The 16,220-nt window shown below is 43.4% G+C and overlaps 1 protein-coding gene across 1 annotated transcript in view; it reads right to left on the bottom strand.

Annotated features, from left to right (window-relative positions):
• The window catches only part of MARCHF6 (membrane associated ring-CH-type finger 6), a gene marked incomplete in the record, with an annotated part of 65,570 nt that overhangs the window by 24,388 nt on the left and 24,962 nt on the right, over positions 1–16,220 (bottom strand). The window contains 5 exon segments of the mRNA XM_027769889.1: positions 3,410–3,614; positions 4,922–5,059; positions 8,484–8,584; positions 12,044–12,163; positions 14,488–14,622. Of these exon segments, the coding sequence (XP_027625690.1) occupies positions 3,410–3,614; positions 4,922–5,059; positions 8,484–8,584; positions 12,044–12,163; positions 14,488–14,622 (699 nt within the window).

A 16,220-nucleotide genomic window follows, 5' to 3' on the forward strand; every position in this document is an offset into this window, starting at 1 on the left:
GTAGTGAGAGGCTCCTGTACTGAGAAGTGCAGATGGAAAGTGAACACATGGGTAGTTGGACTAAGGTAGCACATGCTGGTAAGACTCTGCATCACAGGCTGGGGCCACAGGCTAGGCCCAAGTTCCATTCCTGGGCCAACCTAACAGCTACGCTTGGCGATACACTCCCTTAATCCCAGGGACTCGGGAAGCCATGGCCAGTCTGCTACACAGTGAGACCCTGTCTTCCTGGTTTGTGTCTGTTTTTGTTTTTGTTTTTAAGGGGTGGAGAGCAGTTGGTGTGGAGGGTAAGATGCTTAGATCCCACATGGCTGAATCGGTGGTTGCAGTCCCAGATTCAGAGGCTTGGAAAACACACCAGACACATTTTTGTGCATGCCCAAAGAGGAGAAGGGTTTACAACGTGGCCATCCTACCTGGGGGGTGGGGGTCTCAGTTCTCACTTTCTCTGTCTCTGTATCTCTCTCTGGCTATGGCAAAAATATTTTTAAATTGTTTCAAAAATAAGAGGAGAAGGAGCCAGCAGATGGTGTGGTGATTAAAGGCACTGGACTCCCACATGGCCGACTGTGGTTCGAGTCCTGGACCTGGGGGCTTGTTTTCTTACTTTCTCTCTCACTCTATCCCTCTCTGATCAAATTAAACTAAATAAATAAATGGATTAAAGTTAAATAAAATAAATTTTTAAATAATAAAAAATAAAAGAGGAGGCAGTAGGTGGTGTAGTGGCTAAGGCACTAGACACGCACACGGCTGACCGCAGCTTGAGCCGAGACTCAGGGGACTGAAAAATTACACTGGGCACCTGTGCCCAAAATCCTGAGAGGAGAATGGAGAAGGGACTGTGGCATGGCCATCCCCTCAAGGGGGCGATTTCTCGCTTTCCCTCTCTGTTTCTCTCCAGAAGCACATGAGCCATATGGCAAAAACCTTAGGGAGAAAAAAGACACATGCAGAGAGGAAGGGAAGGATTTTCCTGGGCAGAAAGGCAGTGAAGAGGGCAATGGGATGGGGAAAGACTGAAAAATCTGTTAGAAATTCTGTCTCTGATCTGGCCTGGAAATACTTTCTGCTTAGAAGGCCTTTTTTCTGTCTCTGGAGAGGGCAAACTAAAAAAGAAAAGTGAGAGCTGACTAGGAGGTCTGCTTTTAAGATGAAGACATAAAGACAAAGATCTTCATGTTTCCCTCAGGGTTATGCACCAAGTCCTCTAGAATAAGCTGCTGCATCAGGAAGAGACCTTCGCGGGGGTGAGGCAGCAGGAAGGGCCCTTCCATGGGCGCGGACTAGCGCACACACAAGGTGCCGCCGGGCTCTCCACCATCTGGTCTCTGCCTTAGCGCTGACTGTTCCCCTCCTCCCGATCTCATCTCATCTCCCCACACCCACACACACCACAACCTCTGAACAGACTCCATTATCTGCAGTTTCAAGCCTACCATTATCTAACATGCCCTTGTCCTGGCATATGCCTGGCATCCCTTCCCATTTTTCATGTTTTCTGTCTGGCCTCTCAACTTTAAAAAGTCAGTTCAGGCACCACCTCTTCCATGAAGATTCCTCTGCACCCATACCAGGAACCAGTGGCCCCTGACTGAACCAGTCACAGCACCTCTGTAAACAGCCACGAGAACCCTAATCTGTCACTGCTTTCTTTTCTCCTCAAAAAGACTGAAAGCTCTGACAGGACAAAAACTGTGTGCATGATTTCTCTGTGTCTCGGGGCACTGACACCACCACAGACACTCAGACCATGCTTGCTGAAAGACTAAATGCATGGACACATTTAACCTACATATAACCCACAAAGGAAGTATATAATGACTATTTTTACCAAAAAAAAAAAAAAAGATGAGGCTGATAACCCGCCCAAGTTTCAAAGTGATGTGACTCACAAACTGGTATTATTGAAAGGTTTTTAAAATATGAAAGACTCAAATGCAAATGAAGAATGATGTCATTATAATCATACAGTAGTCATCAACTTACATTCTGACAAGATTCTGAATCACAGACTAAACATTTGCTACTTTAAAGACCATGGGGGAAACCAACAGTTGGTGTAATGGTTTCGTAGTGGACCACGGTTCAAGTCCTGGACCCAACAACCTAAAGCTTTGGGAGCACGTGCATGTGTGCCCAGGATCCCAAAGGAGAATGGAGGAAAAGGGACTGCAGCATGACCACCCTCCCCCCAAAATGGGGGGGGGGATTTTTTTGCTTTCTGTCTCTCTCTCTCTTTAGTGAGCGCACTTGCTTTACAGCAAAAATCTCATTAAAAAAAAAAAAAAAGACCAGAGGGGAACCAGCAGGTGGAATGGAGGTTGAGGTTCTAGACTCCCACATGGCTGACCACAGTTCAAGTCCCAAACCTGGCAGATTGTTTTCTCTCTCTCACTGTTTCCCTCTGGTAAGCACACATGCCCTACAGCAAAGTGAAAAATAATAACAATAAATAAAATTAAATAATTCTTTTTTTTGAGAGAGAGATTTTGCTATAGGGTGCGTGCGTTCACCAGAAAGACAGAGAGAAACAGAGAGACAGAAAGCAAGAAATCACCCCCCCAAGGGGGGATGGCCACACCTCAATCCCCTCTCCTCTTTTCTCCTCTCAGGATCTTGGGCACGCACGCACACATGCCCGGCATGAGTTTAAGCCTCTGGATCCGGGGCTCGAACCGTGGTTGACTGCATGGGAGTCCAGCGACACAGCCATTACGCTAACTGCTGGTTCCCCAGATAATTCTTTAAAGACAATGGGACAGGCACTTTCTTAACCAATTTGACCTTAAGCATTTCCAACAATAAACATGAGATTACCACTCAGACCTTATGATATTTGGGTGGGGATTAAAATGGACAAAAACACTTAAAATGCCCATTCCAGTTCCTGACATACAGTAAAATTGTATCGATAACATTAGTTTCTTGGGCCAGCAGGTGGTGCAGTGGTTAGAGGTGCTGGATTCCCACGTGGCCAACTGTGGTTTGAGTCCCAGACCTGGTGGCTTGCTTTCTCACTTTCCCCTTCTCTCTCTCTCTCTCACTCGCTTGCTGTCTCTGGTTAAATGGTTAAATTAAAAAAAATAATAATAATAACAAATGGAATTAAATAATTATTTTAAAAATTAAAAAAAAACATTAGTTTCTTATTTATTCCAGCGTCTTTTCTCCCCTTCTAAAACAAGAGCACGTGACATCTCAACTCTATGTATAATCCACCTCTAATATTTCACAAACTTACCTGATTATTTACATATATCATGCTGTACACTGAGGGTAAGGAAACATAGGTCTTGTCAGGAAAGAGAAAGACATGTCTACACAAGAGGAGTGCATGCTAACAGCACCAACTGGCAATAGAAATTTTTAAAAACTTTACCTCTGGTTATGTCTGTAAAGTACCTACCCTGAGAGGAAAATTTAAAGGCCGACGGTAAGGCTGAAAGCCAACAGGCCCTCCCTGCTGGAGTATGGCTTGGTGGGCTGCGTGCAGGCCTTCCCCCACCACGGGAATGGCATTGTTATTTCGAGCATGTTGGTTATTGTTGACTTGCTGGTTTGCACTGTTCTCGTTTTCTTCCTGGTCTCCCAATAAATAAGAATGAAGATCCCTATGCAAAAATTACATCAGTAGAGAGTCTCACTTCAGGTCAGAACATAACAGACAAGAGAGAGCGCCTCAGTATTTTACTACTAAGGGCAGAACATGCACGTGTAGGGGTCCAGTCACAACAGCATGCCCTGGATCCTGCCACTGGCAAGCTGAAGACCATGGAAGGCCCGGGTTTGACTGCTGGCCCATCTTATAATACTGGGTGTGGTGGCATGGAAGGCTGAGGTTGGAGGAGCGAGAGCTCATATCCGGTGTGGGCGACATAACAAGATGCTGCCTGCAAGTCAGGTGTGGCAGTGTGTGCCTGTGGTCTCAGACACAGACAGGCTGGGGTAGAAGGACTGCAACACAGGTAGAGCCTGACCAAAATACGACACCGTATCTGTCCCCATTGCACGCCAAAATGTCACATAAAATCTGTACATAGCACTGTTGCCTCAGTATGATCTAAATACAGTGCCTACTTTAACCTTTCTCAACTTAATGTTAACTAACTCAGAATATCCCATAAATTCAATCTAGTTTATGTTTTTTATAATCATATCTCAGAAAGAATCAGGAACTAAAAAAAGACAATGTACAAGATACTTATGTGAGTACCTTAAGGAAGGGAAAAAACTACAGATGACTATTATGTGTCAACTGAAACCTCCGATCTGCAAGTCAAAATGAGACTGCGGGAAGCAGTAGTTGGAGGACGGATGTTCAAATACAACCACATCCCTGTTTCATGTTACAATACGTACAGGTTGACAAAAATTGTGTGAAAAGTTCTTAAATCACAAAGATGTAACTTTTAAGTAAGAATTTAGCACAAAAATTTTGGAAAAAATAAGTAACTACAACAAGATGACAGAACAATTCATGAATCAAATCTGAGAAGAGCTCAGTTATCGGGTTAGTTGTTCTAAAATAAAAATGAGTTAGTTTTTAAAGCTCTAAAAAAACCTTTTTTACCCTGTGTAATGACATAAAAGAAACTGAACCAGCAGGAAACTTCTTTAAAAAGGCAAAAACAAACAAACAAAAAAAAGCATGTGTATCTCTATAAAATGCAGAATAATTTAAAAAATAAAAATTTTTATTTTAGAAATATGACTGGGTCATTGGAAAAGTCATGATGCATTTCTACACAGAAAAATGTCATGACTTTTCTGACAACCCAATATATAATGTACAGATAGTACAAAATTGTCTCTTATTAAAACTAATTTTTCCTGAGTGGGGCATGGAACATCTCTTTCAGAAAGGTTACTAGACAAATAAAATGACATACACGCCTAAGGAGTCACTGCCCATACTCACAGCAAGTATCCGGCGGTAACTGTCCACGCTCGCACGAGACCCTTCAGCCACTGTCTTGTGTGTCCCTGCTCAAGCAGTGCTGGTAAGACAACCTGAAGCAGAAGCAGCTCAAGGGACAGTTCACTCACTGGAGCATCACTAGGACAATGACAGAAAGCCATGATTTACCATGTCAATTCCACGCTATATTACATATCTGATGTGACTAAAACCAAGCTCCTCGTAGAGGTGGACAAACCCACTGTCTGTTGCCTCTCCCCCCGTTCTCTCGAGCCCAGTGAGGCCTTCCCAATGCCATCAAAACTGTTCTTGCTAAGGGGTCGCCCATGACCTTAATGTTTCATCAAGGCTGGTTCTCAATCCCACACCCGGACCTCTCCTCCCTCATCTGCATTTGCTCCTGTGGTTTGGAACATCTTTCTGTGTATTTCCATCTACTCCTCAGGCATCGTCCCTAACGCCTATCTTGTGTATCCAAAAAGCCAATTCAATGTTTCACAACAACACAACATGTACTGGGCATCTTAAAACTGGTGTCTGATATCAACTTCCCTGGTTACCCTGATTCAAACATCAAACTAAAGAAAAAGATATATACACTATTCCCACAAATATGTACAACTATTATGTGTCAACTAAAAATTTTAAAAAGACCCAGTCACAGCGGCACAAGTAGGAGGGTGCTGCTGCATAGTGCCTGAGGCCACAGGGGAGGTCCAGTTCTGATTCCTAGCCAAACCTAAAACCGGCCAGGTGCAGCTGTACACACCCACGGTCCTAGCTAACTAGAAGGTTACGGCAGGAGAGCCAGGCAAAAATACCCTCTTCCATCCTCCATTCCCATTTCTCTCCCATGTTCTCTTTCACAAAAAAGAAAATTTTTATAAAAAAATTTTTTTAAAGAATATATACACTATTCCCACAAATATGTACAACTATTATGTGTCAACTAAAAATTTTAAAAAGACCCAGTCACAGCGGCACAAGTAGGAGGGTGCTGCTGCATAGTGCCTGAGGCCACAGGGGAGGTCCAGTTCTGATTCCTAGCCCAACCTAAAACCGGCCAGGTGCAGCTGTACACACCCACGGTCCTAGCTAACTAGAAGGTTACGGCAGGAGAGCCAGGCAAAAATACCCTCTTCCATCCTCCATTCCCATTTCTCTCCCATGTTCTCTTTCACAAAAAAGAAAATTTTTATAAAAAATTTTTTTTAAAGAAATGAATATATTGGGTCATCAGAAAAGTCATGCACAGAAAAACAGAAAAATACGTCAAGACTTTTCTGACGACCCAATATGCAGCTGTTTGATGTACAGGTATATCAAATTCCTCATGTTCTCTCAATCCTGCTTCTTTTGCAGTCGTCATTTCAGTAAATGGCGACTACATCCTTCCAGGTGCTGAGACAAACTCCGATCTTTGACTTTCTTCTTTATACCACACGTCCAGACAGCCAGGAGTTCTGCAGGCTATACCTTAACCCAACCCCACATCGGAACCACTTCTAGCCTCCACTGCTGCCTCCATCATCATCATCACCCCCCCACCCCCCAACACCACCGACTCATCCTCCTCACTGGCTTGTTTCTGACCTGGCTACTCCAACCCAGTCTCTTATCACAGCAGCCAAAGTGATCCTCTTTAAACCTAAGTTAGAGCGCTCCTTTGCGCAAGCCTTCAAGAGCTCCCCAACTTGCTCAAGAGAAAGCCAACATGCGTAGGCTAGCCTACATGGCTCTCTTGGAGCTGGTTCTCCATGATTGCTTGGACTTGATGGCCCACTCCTGTGCCTTCTCTATTTACTAAGCCAGAGTGCCCCCCCCACTGGCTGCTCCTGAAACAGACATGGGTGCCACCGCATCTGCCAACCCTCTGCAAGGACACTCTGCCTCCAAAGACTGACATGATTCACTCCCTCCTCATCTCTTTCAGGGCTTTCCTCAACTGTCTGCTCCTTGGGTCTTCACGAGTCACTTTTCCTAAACTGCCACATCGTCCTGACCACTCTTCTCCAACCCCTTTTTGGTAAGTTATTTTAATGTCTGTCTCCCCCATTAAAACATAAGCTCTACAGGAGGAGAGATTTTTTTAAAAATCTAGATTTATTCTCTATTATGTCCCTAGCACATAGAAAGGTACCTGGTATATAAGGAGCCCTCAATATTGTTAAATGGAAGATTGGACCCAATACTGCCACGCAGCACAAAACTTTGCTAAACTTAGAGGTATAACTGAGTACTCAAAACAGATTTATCCCAGTACTACGTAGAGGCCGAACTGTGTTTCTTGGTTCTCATGATTGGACCAAGATATACACTAAAGGTAAGAAATAGAGAACTATCCTCCAATCTACAAAAGTGTGAAGTGCAGAAAAATAAGTGTTACTACAAAAAAAGTAATAATTTAAAAAGTCATAAACAAAGGACCAGCAGATAGCATAATAGACTCCCATGTAGTCAACCATGGTTCGAGTCTCGGACCTGGTGGTTTGCTTTCTCAGTTTCTCTCTCTGGTCAAATTAAAAATAAATGAATGAATAAATAAAATAATCCTTTAAAAAAATCTAGAAGTATTGAGGATGAATCATAAATAAAGAGTAAGAAGGCCTAAAGAAAGGTAGTAAAATGGCAAAATGTTTAGATTAGTCAAAAACCTTAAGGAATTAAAATTGAAAAGATTTTACAAGTAATTAAAGTAAATTTGAAGAAATTCAATTCTCCTGCAACTGGGAAAGCTACTGGGGGAATAACGCAAGTCCCTAAGAAAGGGAAGGTAAACGTGAGATTTCCAGGTGACTTGAGCACGTACAGTAGTACATTTCTGGGGACAGCAGGCGACACATGGTGAGGCACTGGATTACATGTGTCCAACTGCACTGTGTGGAACCGGACCTGTGGCCTGAAAGGTCTGCTGCGCACGCATGTGCACATGCCCAAGATCCTGAGAGGAAAATGGAGAAGGGACGGTGGCAGGACCATTCCCCCACCCCCTGGGTGAGGGTGATCTCCTACTTTCCCTCTGTCTGTCTTGTCTCTCTCCAGTGAGCCCATGTGCCCTCCAGCCAACTCGGGGGAAAAAAAAAAAAAAAAAAAAAAAGATTTTCATTGACAAGCTTTGTAGCCAGCTTTTAAACTGCCAGAGTACGTGGACTCGCCACACAGAGAAAGGGAGAAAGCATCTCCCTACACCCTCCGTGGGGCATGATCACTGCCCCTTGGGTCTTCACAAGTCATTTTTCCTAAACTGCAACATGATCTAAAATATGACAAAAATTTAACTATCAGGGGGCCAGCACACGGCTTGGTGGTTAAGGGCACTGGACTCCCACGTGGCAGATCACGGTTCAACTCCCAGACCTGGCTACACACACTTGCTCTCGCTTGCTCACTCTCTCTCTGATCAAAAATAAATAAATAAAGTTAAATAAAGTAATTCTTAAAAAAAATTTAACTGTCAGATGATTTGTAAGAAATGAATGTTTTAAATGTTTAGGGTAATTTGAACATCAAATTCCCTCACAGTGATAAATTAGTAAAGCCATTCCAAAATTTTCCAACTTACCTGTAGAGCATGACATTGTACGGAAGAAAATTAGGCAGCAGACTCTTAATTATACGTATAGGAAGCCAAAGCATCAGCAGGACGATGGAGCCGAAGACAATCTGCGGTGAGAAGCAGGGTGTGACACCAGATGGCCACTGACTCCCAAGTCAGGCAGGCAGTCTCCTGACCATACTCAACTCATGTGCAGTCTAGGTCTGTACCCACCCAGAGCCTGGGCATGCTCAGTCTACACACTATCCTGGGATCACTGTGTAAAATCGCATTTTGAGGGAGGCCAGTGCTCTGCTGTAAAGATCTGCCTCTGATCTTGGGCACATGGACTTAAACAGGAGCCACAGAAGAAAATCACTGCCTGGTGCATAAGGAGAAGGCTAGAAACCTACAAGGAAAGACAATTCACCTGCAACTTAGGAAATTACCTGTATCCACCTAAGACATAACTTTTGTTAATGGCTATGGGAAGTTTCTCAAGGGCACAATATTAATTTTAGAAGTTTATGTTGGGGGACCAGCGGATGGCATAATAGTCACATCACTGGACTCCCACATAGTCAACTGTGGTTCAAGTCCCAAATCTGGGGGCTTGAAACACACCAGGCACATGTGTGAGTGTGCCCAAAGTCTCAAGAGGAGAATGGCGGAGAAAGGACTGCAGCATGGTGTCCCCATTGGAGGGTGATTTATTGTTTTCTGTCTCTCTCTTTCTGGTGAGCGCACATGCTCTATCACAAAAATATCTCAAAAAAAGAGTTTATTTTGGAAAAACTTCATTTTTTTTTAAAGTTTTGCTAGAGGGTATTTGTCTTCACCAGAAAAAAAAAGGGAGTGGAAAAGTGAGAAAGTGTAGGCTTGGGGATGGGGGATGGTCATGAGGATGGGGATGGTCATGGGGACAGAGATGAGGAAGGTCATGGGGATGTGGAAAGTCATGGGGACAGGGATGAGAAAGGTCATGGGGACAGGGATGGGGAAGGTATAGGGACAGGGATGGGGAAGGTCATGGGGACGGCAATGGTCATGGGGATCAGGATAACCATGGGGATGGGGATGGACATAATGCAATCCCTTCTCCTCCTCCATTTTCCCTTTTGTGATTTTGGGCATGCAAGCACACAGCACTAGGTCCAGGACTTAAACCACTGTCAGCCATGTGGGATCCAGCCACCTTAACCATCATGCAATTGGCTGGGTCCAGACAAACTAGGTAATTTCTTCTTTGAAGTAGGGAAGAAACCTTGAGATGTTCTGTTAAGAATTTAATTTAGGGGTCAGCAGATGGCAAAGCAGTTACATGACTGGACTCCCACATGGCTGAGCACAGTTCCCAGTCCCGAACTTGGCGGCTGGAAACTCACATCAGGCGCATGTGTGCCCAAGATCCCAGGAGGAGAATGGAGAAGGGATTACAGTGTGGCCATACCCCTTCCCAGGGATGACTTCTTACTTTCCTTCTCACTGTCTCTGCCTCTCTCCAGTGAGCACACACACCCAAGACAAAAACCTCTTCAAAAAAAAGAAAAAGAAATTAATTTAGGGAGCCAGGAAGTGCATAGAGGTTAAGGTGCTACACTCCCACATGACTGACAATAGTTCCAGTCTGGTACCCGATGGCTTGCAAATCATGCCAGGCATCTGTGCATGTGTACCCAAAATCCCAGGAAGAGAATGAAGAAGGTATTGTAGTGTGGCCATCCCCTCTGAGTGTGATTTCTCTTTCACTCTCACTGTCTCTCTCTCTCTCTGGAAAGGGCATATGCCCTTCTAAATTTTTTTAAGTTTAGAAGCCATAACAAATATCTGTTGCTTCAATAAACACTGACAATAATTCAGCACCCCTAAACTGACCTTGATAAGTAAGTTCCACAAGCAGAGAGAAATATTCAAAAAATTTCATGGAAAAACAAAATTAAAGTATGAGTTTACTTCAGTAACAAGAAATTGAAATCCGTGTAGTTTTTGTTTTTTTAATATTTGGAAAAACTTCATTTTTTTTTAAAGTTTTGCTAGAGGGTATTTGTCTTCACCAGAAAAAAAAGGGAGTGGAAAAGTGAGAAAGTGTAGGCTTGGGGATGGGGGATGGTCATGAGGATGGGGATGGTCATGGGGACAGAGATGAGGAAGGTCATGGGGATGTGGAAAGTCATGGGGACAGGGATGAGAAAGGTCATAGGGACAGGGATGGGGAAGGTCATGGGGACGGCAATGGTCATGGGGATCAGGATAACCATGGGGATGGGGATGGACATAATGCAATCCCTTCTCCTCCTCCATTTTCCCTTTTGTGATTTTGGGCATGCAAGCACACAGCACTAGGTCCAGGACTTAAACCACTGTCAGCCATGTGGGATCCAGCCACCTTAACCATCATGCAATTGGCTGGGTCCAGACAAACTAGGTAATTTCTTCTTTGAAGTAGGGAAGAAACCTTGAGATGTTCTGTTAAGAATTTAATTTAGGGGTCAGCAGATGGCAAAGCAGTTACATGACTGGACTCCCACATGGCTGAGCACAGTTCCCAGTCCCGAACTTGGCGGCTGGAAACTCACATCAGGCGCATGTGTGCCCAAGATCCCAGGAGGAGAATGGAGAAGGGATTACAGTGTGGCCATACCCCTTCCCAGGGATGACTTCTTACTTTCCTTCTCACTGTCTCTGCCTCTCTCCAGTGAGCACACACACCCAAGACAAAAACCTCTTCAAAAAAAAGAAAAAGAAATTAATTTAGGGAGCCAGGAAGTGCATAGAGGTTAAGGTGCTACACTCCCACATGACTGACAATAGTTCCAGTCTGGTACCCGATGGCTTGCAAATCATGCCAGGCATCTGTGCATGTGTACCCAAAATCCCAGGAAGAGAATGAAGAAGGTATTGTAGTGTGGCCATCCCCTCTGAGTGTGATTTCTCTTTCACTCTCACTGTCTCTCTCTCTCTCTGGAAAGGGCATATGCCCTTCTAAATTTTTTTAAGTTTAGAAGCCATAACAAATATCTGTTGCTTCAATAAACACTGACAATAATTCAGCACCCCTAAACTGACCTTGATAAGTAAGTTCCACAAGCAGAGAGAAATATTCAAAAAATTTCATGGAAAAACAAAATTAAAGTATGAGTTTACTTCAGTAACAAGAAATTGAAATCCGTGTAGTTTTTGTTTTTTTAATAGTTTTTGTTTTTTTAATAATACACATTTTCCAGGAACTTTTTGAAGACTCCTGTCAGTTGGTCAGTGTACTCTACTAGACCTCTTGATTATAAACAAACAAAAAACTGAGAAAAACTAAAAGGTAAAGCACTTTATTCAGAAAAAACAAGGCCCACCAGGCACAGTGGCACAAAGGGAACAGCACGCGGTGGGGAGGCTGGGAGAGGCACGGGTGGTGCTATCCGAGTGTAGTTCCCATGCCCATCCGAACACCGCTGGCACTGCGGTGCTCACCTGCAATCCTAATAATTACCTGGGAGGCTGGGAAAGGAGAAGCACGACACTGATAGGACCTTTACAAAAATCTCTCTCTCTGGGTCTATTTCCCTGTCAAAGAAAAGAAAAGGCGTACTCACCACTGACAAAATAAATCTTCGGAGATGTCTATAAATAGGCAAGTGGATCATTTCCTGTACTGGATTAAAATCTGGATCATTCAAATTTCTCAGAAACCACAAGACACCAGGTCGAAGTACCTACAAATGTATTTTTAAGGTTATAAATACTCACTATTGTCTTCTGGCTCTGTATATGAACTAAAATATTAACAAAAAATAAAACATCCTAAAATTATTCTGGCATCTAAAACTATGTCCCAGAAAACTCATATAGTTTTTCTGGGAAAACAGTAAGTCCCATAAATCAGAATCTATGAAAACTACCCTGTGTACGATGTCCATTGATGCTTTTAATTATTTGCTGGGAAAAAACATGCATTGAATCCAGTTTACCAAGAAATTTAGATCTCTGAGATGAAATATATACAAAACAAAACCATTACTACATTGTATCATCTGTTCAAGGGATTATATTGCAAATATACATGAACTAAATAGATCTGATTTGTCTTACGTTCCCCAGAATTACATTGATTAAAAAAGTGTACAGCCTCTCAGTATCACCATTATAACATATGCATCCTTTTACCCCTTTAAATAGAAACCATCACGACCCAGAAGCCATGGTGATGAGTGATGGATGAGTGTCAGTGCCAGTCTGGGTGATTCAGACCCACTGAATTACCTACTAGGTCTGTTGGGAAAGTCACGATGCATTTTTGCATAGAAAAACCTAGAAAAATATATTATGACTTTTCTGGCAACCCAATACCATGAAGCATCTAATCTGCCCAAATATTTGTCTGTATCTTCCATCTTTTAGGTTCTATCAAATTCCAAAGTACTAGAATTCTGTTTCAATAAAAGACCACACTGGTAAATGGAAAATTAATTATAAAACAGTTATCAATTAACAACATAGAGTTTACATATAATTACAAATTTTTAAAAAACATTGTTATACTTACTTTAGTCTCAACCATTTGTTTCAATTAAAGAATGCAAACAGAACCTTTTGTAACTTACTTTATCTGCAAATAGAATTTACTGAACTTAGGACCACCAGTTGGCATAATGGCTATGTCGCTGGACTCCCAAGTAGTTGACTGTGGTTTGAGTCCCGGACCCAGTGGCTTAAATTCACGTCGGGCACGTATGCGTGCGTGCCCAAGATCCCAAGAGAACAGAGGAGAAGGGATTGCGGCGTGGCCATTCCCCCTGGGGGGTGATGTCTCGCTTTCTTGCTCACTGTCTTTCTGGCAAGTGCACATACATGCCATATAGCAAAAATCTCTCTCTCAAAAAAAAAAGAATTTACTAAACTTATACTGTATGTTTTGGCCCCCAATCCCACCCCTTCTCAAATCTTTCAAAGAGTCGAGTACACCGAGCACTACACGCAATCTCCATGTTTGGGTTCCACTCCACCAGATGGGCAGCCTGGCCCCTGGAGCTGTACAGCTCCATCACCAGCCTCGGTGTAGTAGCCCCCCTGTGGCTGGTCCTCTCTGGGCCATGACATGGGAACTGCAATCGTGCCATTCCCAGTATAATCACCTCTGCACACAGCACTGTACCGGCACAACACAAGCACTCACTGACGAAGGGGCAAAGACTGGGCTACAGATGGGTAGTCATGGAACACCATGACTGCTTTCATCTTCAAATCACTAAGGACTGGATTCTCTCTGGGTTTTTTTTTTTTTTTTTTTTTTTAGGGGGGTTTTTTTTTATAGGGGTGTTTCCAACCAGAGACAGACAGACAGAAAGCAAGAAATAACCCCCCGGGGATGGCCACACCGCAATCCCTTTTCCTCCATTCTCCTCTTGGGATCTTGGGCACACATGCACACGCACCCGGTATGAGTTTAAGCCACCAGGTCTGGGACTCGAACAGCGGTCGACTACATGGGAGTTCAGCGACATAGCCATTACGCGAACTGCTGGTCCCACTAAGGACCAGATTCTGAAAGCGGGATTAATAAAGCTACCCCTCTGGCAAAAGAACTGGAATCCTAAAGCATCCTGACTGTAAAAACTGTTTTAAGTATCTGATCCTACAAGAGTATTGTCTCCTTTGGGTATTTCCAGCTTTACAACTCCTTAAATTGATACGAGACAGGCTCACATGACACAAAATTCTAAGAGTTTGTATCAAAGAATGACTACAATATATATCAAATAAACAAGCGATTTTTCTTCTCAATCTAATCATCATTCAAACTGACAACTGATTATAGATGAAAATCTTAAAACCTGTCAATTTCTAAAACAAACAACTGAAAATAGTTTAAAGCTATCAAGTCAAAGTTCCCTATCGATTCATTATTCCTGCTTAGAATAGAACAGTAAAAAAATATGGCTTAGCTAGGAAATCACCATCGACACTGAGGCATGACTAGTGATCAAACAGAAGTCCTCTTCCTAAATGCACAGTATCAGCATTTCCCAGTAGGACTTACCTCTCTCAGTAACAGAATGAAGGAGGCAAAGTAGAACACGTACACCATTCCCACTAGCCAGTGCAGAAACATGGTAGTACCTGGAGCTGACTGAAAACTCAGTTCTCGATCTTTCAAAGTAGCATCGAACATTTCCTAGGCCAAAACAGGACAGGTGAGTTCTGTACCGCCTACGTTTGCCATATTATCATTGATATCTTCTAGGTAGCCCTCCTTAGTAGAACAGTTTTTACGAATATGATCACTATGTACATAAGGCAGGATGTTCTGGGATGTTCTCTTAATGCCGTTTCAATGTGCCCTGGAACTGTATGTGATACGAGATTGGATACTACACTTCAAAGATGTACACAGCACTTCAACCGTCTCAAATGCTGGGCTGGCTTGGTGGCACAGCAGTCACATGCTGCTCAAGCACTGTCAGATCGAGATGGAAGACAGCAGGTCTGGTTCCAAGGCCGACCTGTACATGACGGTCACACATGTTCCTGGCTGGCTGGCAAGGCTGATGGAAAGTGTGGCATGAGATCCTGTTGAGATAGTGCTGCTCTCTCTGTCTCGCTCTCATGAAATTAATCAAAAACTTTTTTTTCTATTTTTACATAATAAAAATTCTAAATATAAAGAATGACAAACCAATTAGTAAATAAAAGCTTAACTAATACTGTTACAATGAAAGAGCCATTTTTGATTTCTAGAAAACCTTTCCTTGATTAATGGTTTGTATCCATGAGAGGTTTTTTTGTTTTGTCTTTAGTTTTTTGCTGTATGTCTCTTGCCAGAGAGAGAAATCACCCCCCAGGGGAGATGGCCATGCCACAATCCCTTCTCCTCCAGTCTCCTCTCAGGATTTTGGGCACACATCCATGTGCCAGACTGATTTTTAAGCTGCCAGGTCCAGGACTCGAACCACATGGTCAGCCATCTGGGATCCAACACCTTAAACCTCCATGCCACCTGCTGACTCCCTGAAAAATTTTTATAGTTAAGATATGAGTGTATATAGGAACCAGCAGTTAGCGTAATGGCTATGTCGTTGAACTCTCATGTAGTCGACCGCGGTTCGAGTCCCGGACCCAGTGGCTTAAAACTCACTCCGGGTGCGTGTGCATGTGTGCCCAAGATCCCGAGAGGAGAATGGAGGAGAAGGGATTGCGGCATGGCCATCCCCCCTGGGGGGTGGTTTCTCGCTTTCTATCTCTGTCTCTCTCTGTCTGTCTGGCAAGCGCACGAGCCCTATAGCAAAAACCTCTCAAAAAAAAAAAAAAAAGGGATGGGTATATATTTTAACACAAAACTAGAGGCAGCTTTCCCACATACAAACTGTTTGGAATACCATGATTATCGCAACAGTCAGCAAAGATTATAATCAAGCAGGAACAGACAGCGGCTCTGCAGTACGATGAAGTGCTCCGCTCGGCTACCCACGTGGGAAGTCCCAAGGTCCACACTCGGAGACCTCTGCGTACCTCCAGGCCCACTCATCACATGCGCTGGGGCTGGGCTTGGGCACGAGGTGGGTCACAGCATCAAGACTGTTGAGGGTGCTATCTTTCTTTTTTTTAATTATTTTATTTAAATTTACTTACTTATTAATCAATCAATCAATCTGACCATAGAGGGACAGAGTGAGAGCAAGAGAGAGAGGGAGAGAAAGTGAGAAAGCAAGCCGCCAGGTCTGGGACTCAAACCTTGTGGGAGTCCAGTACCCTTAACCACCACACCACCATCTC

Source organism: Tupaia chinensis, unplaced genomic scaffold, assembly GCF_000334495.1.
Source record: "Tupaia chinensis unplaced genomic scaffold, TupChi_1.0 Scaffold000096_1, whole genome shotgun sequence".
In the NCBI taxonomy this organism is placed as follows: Eukaryota; Metazoa; Chordata; class Mammalia; order Scandentia; family Tupaiidae; genus Tupaia; species Tupaia belangeri.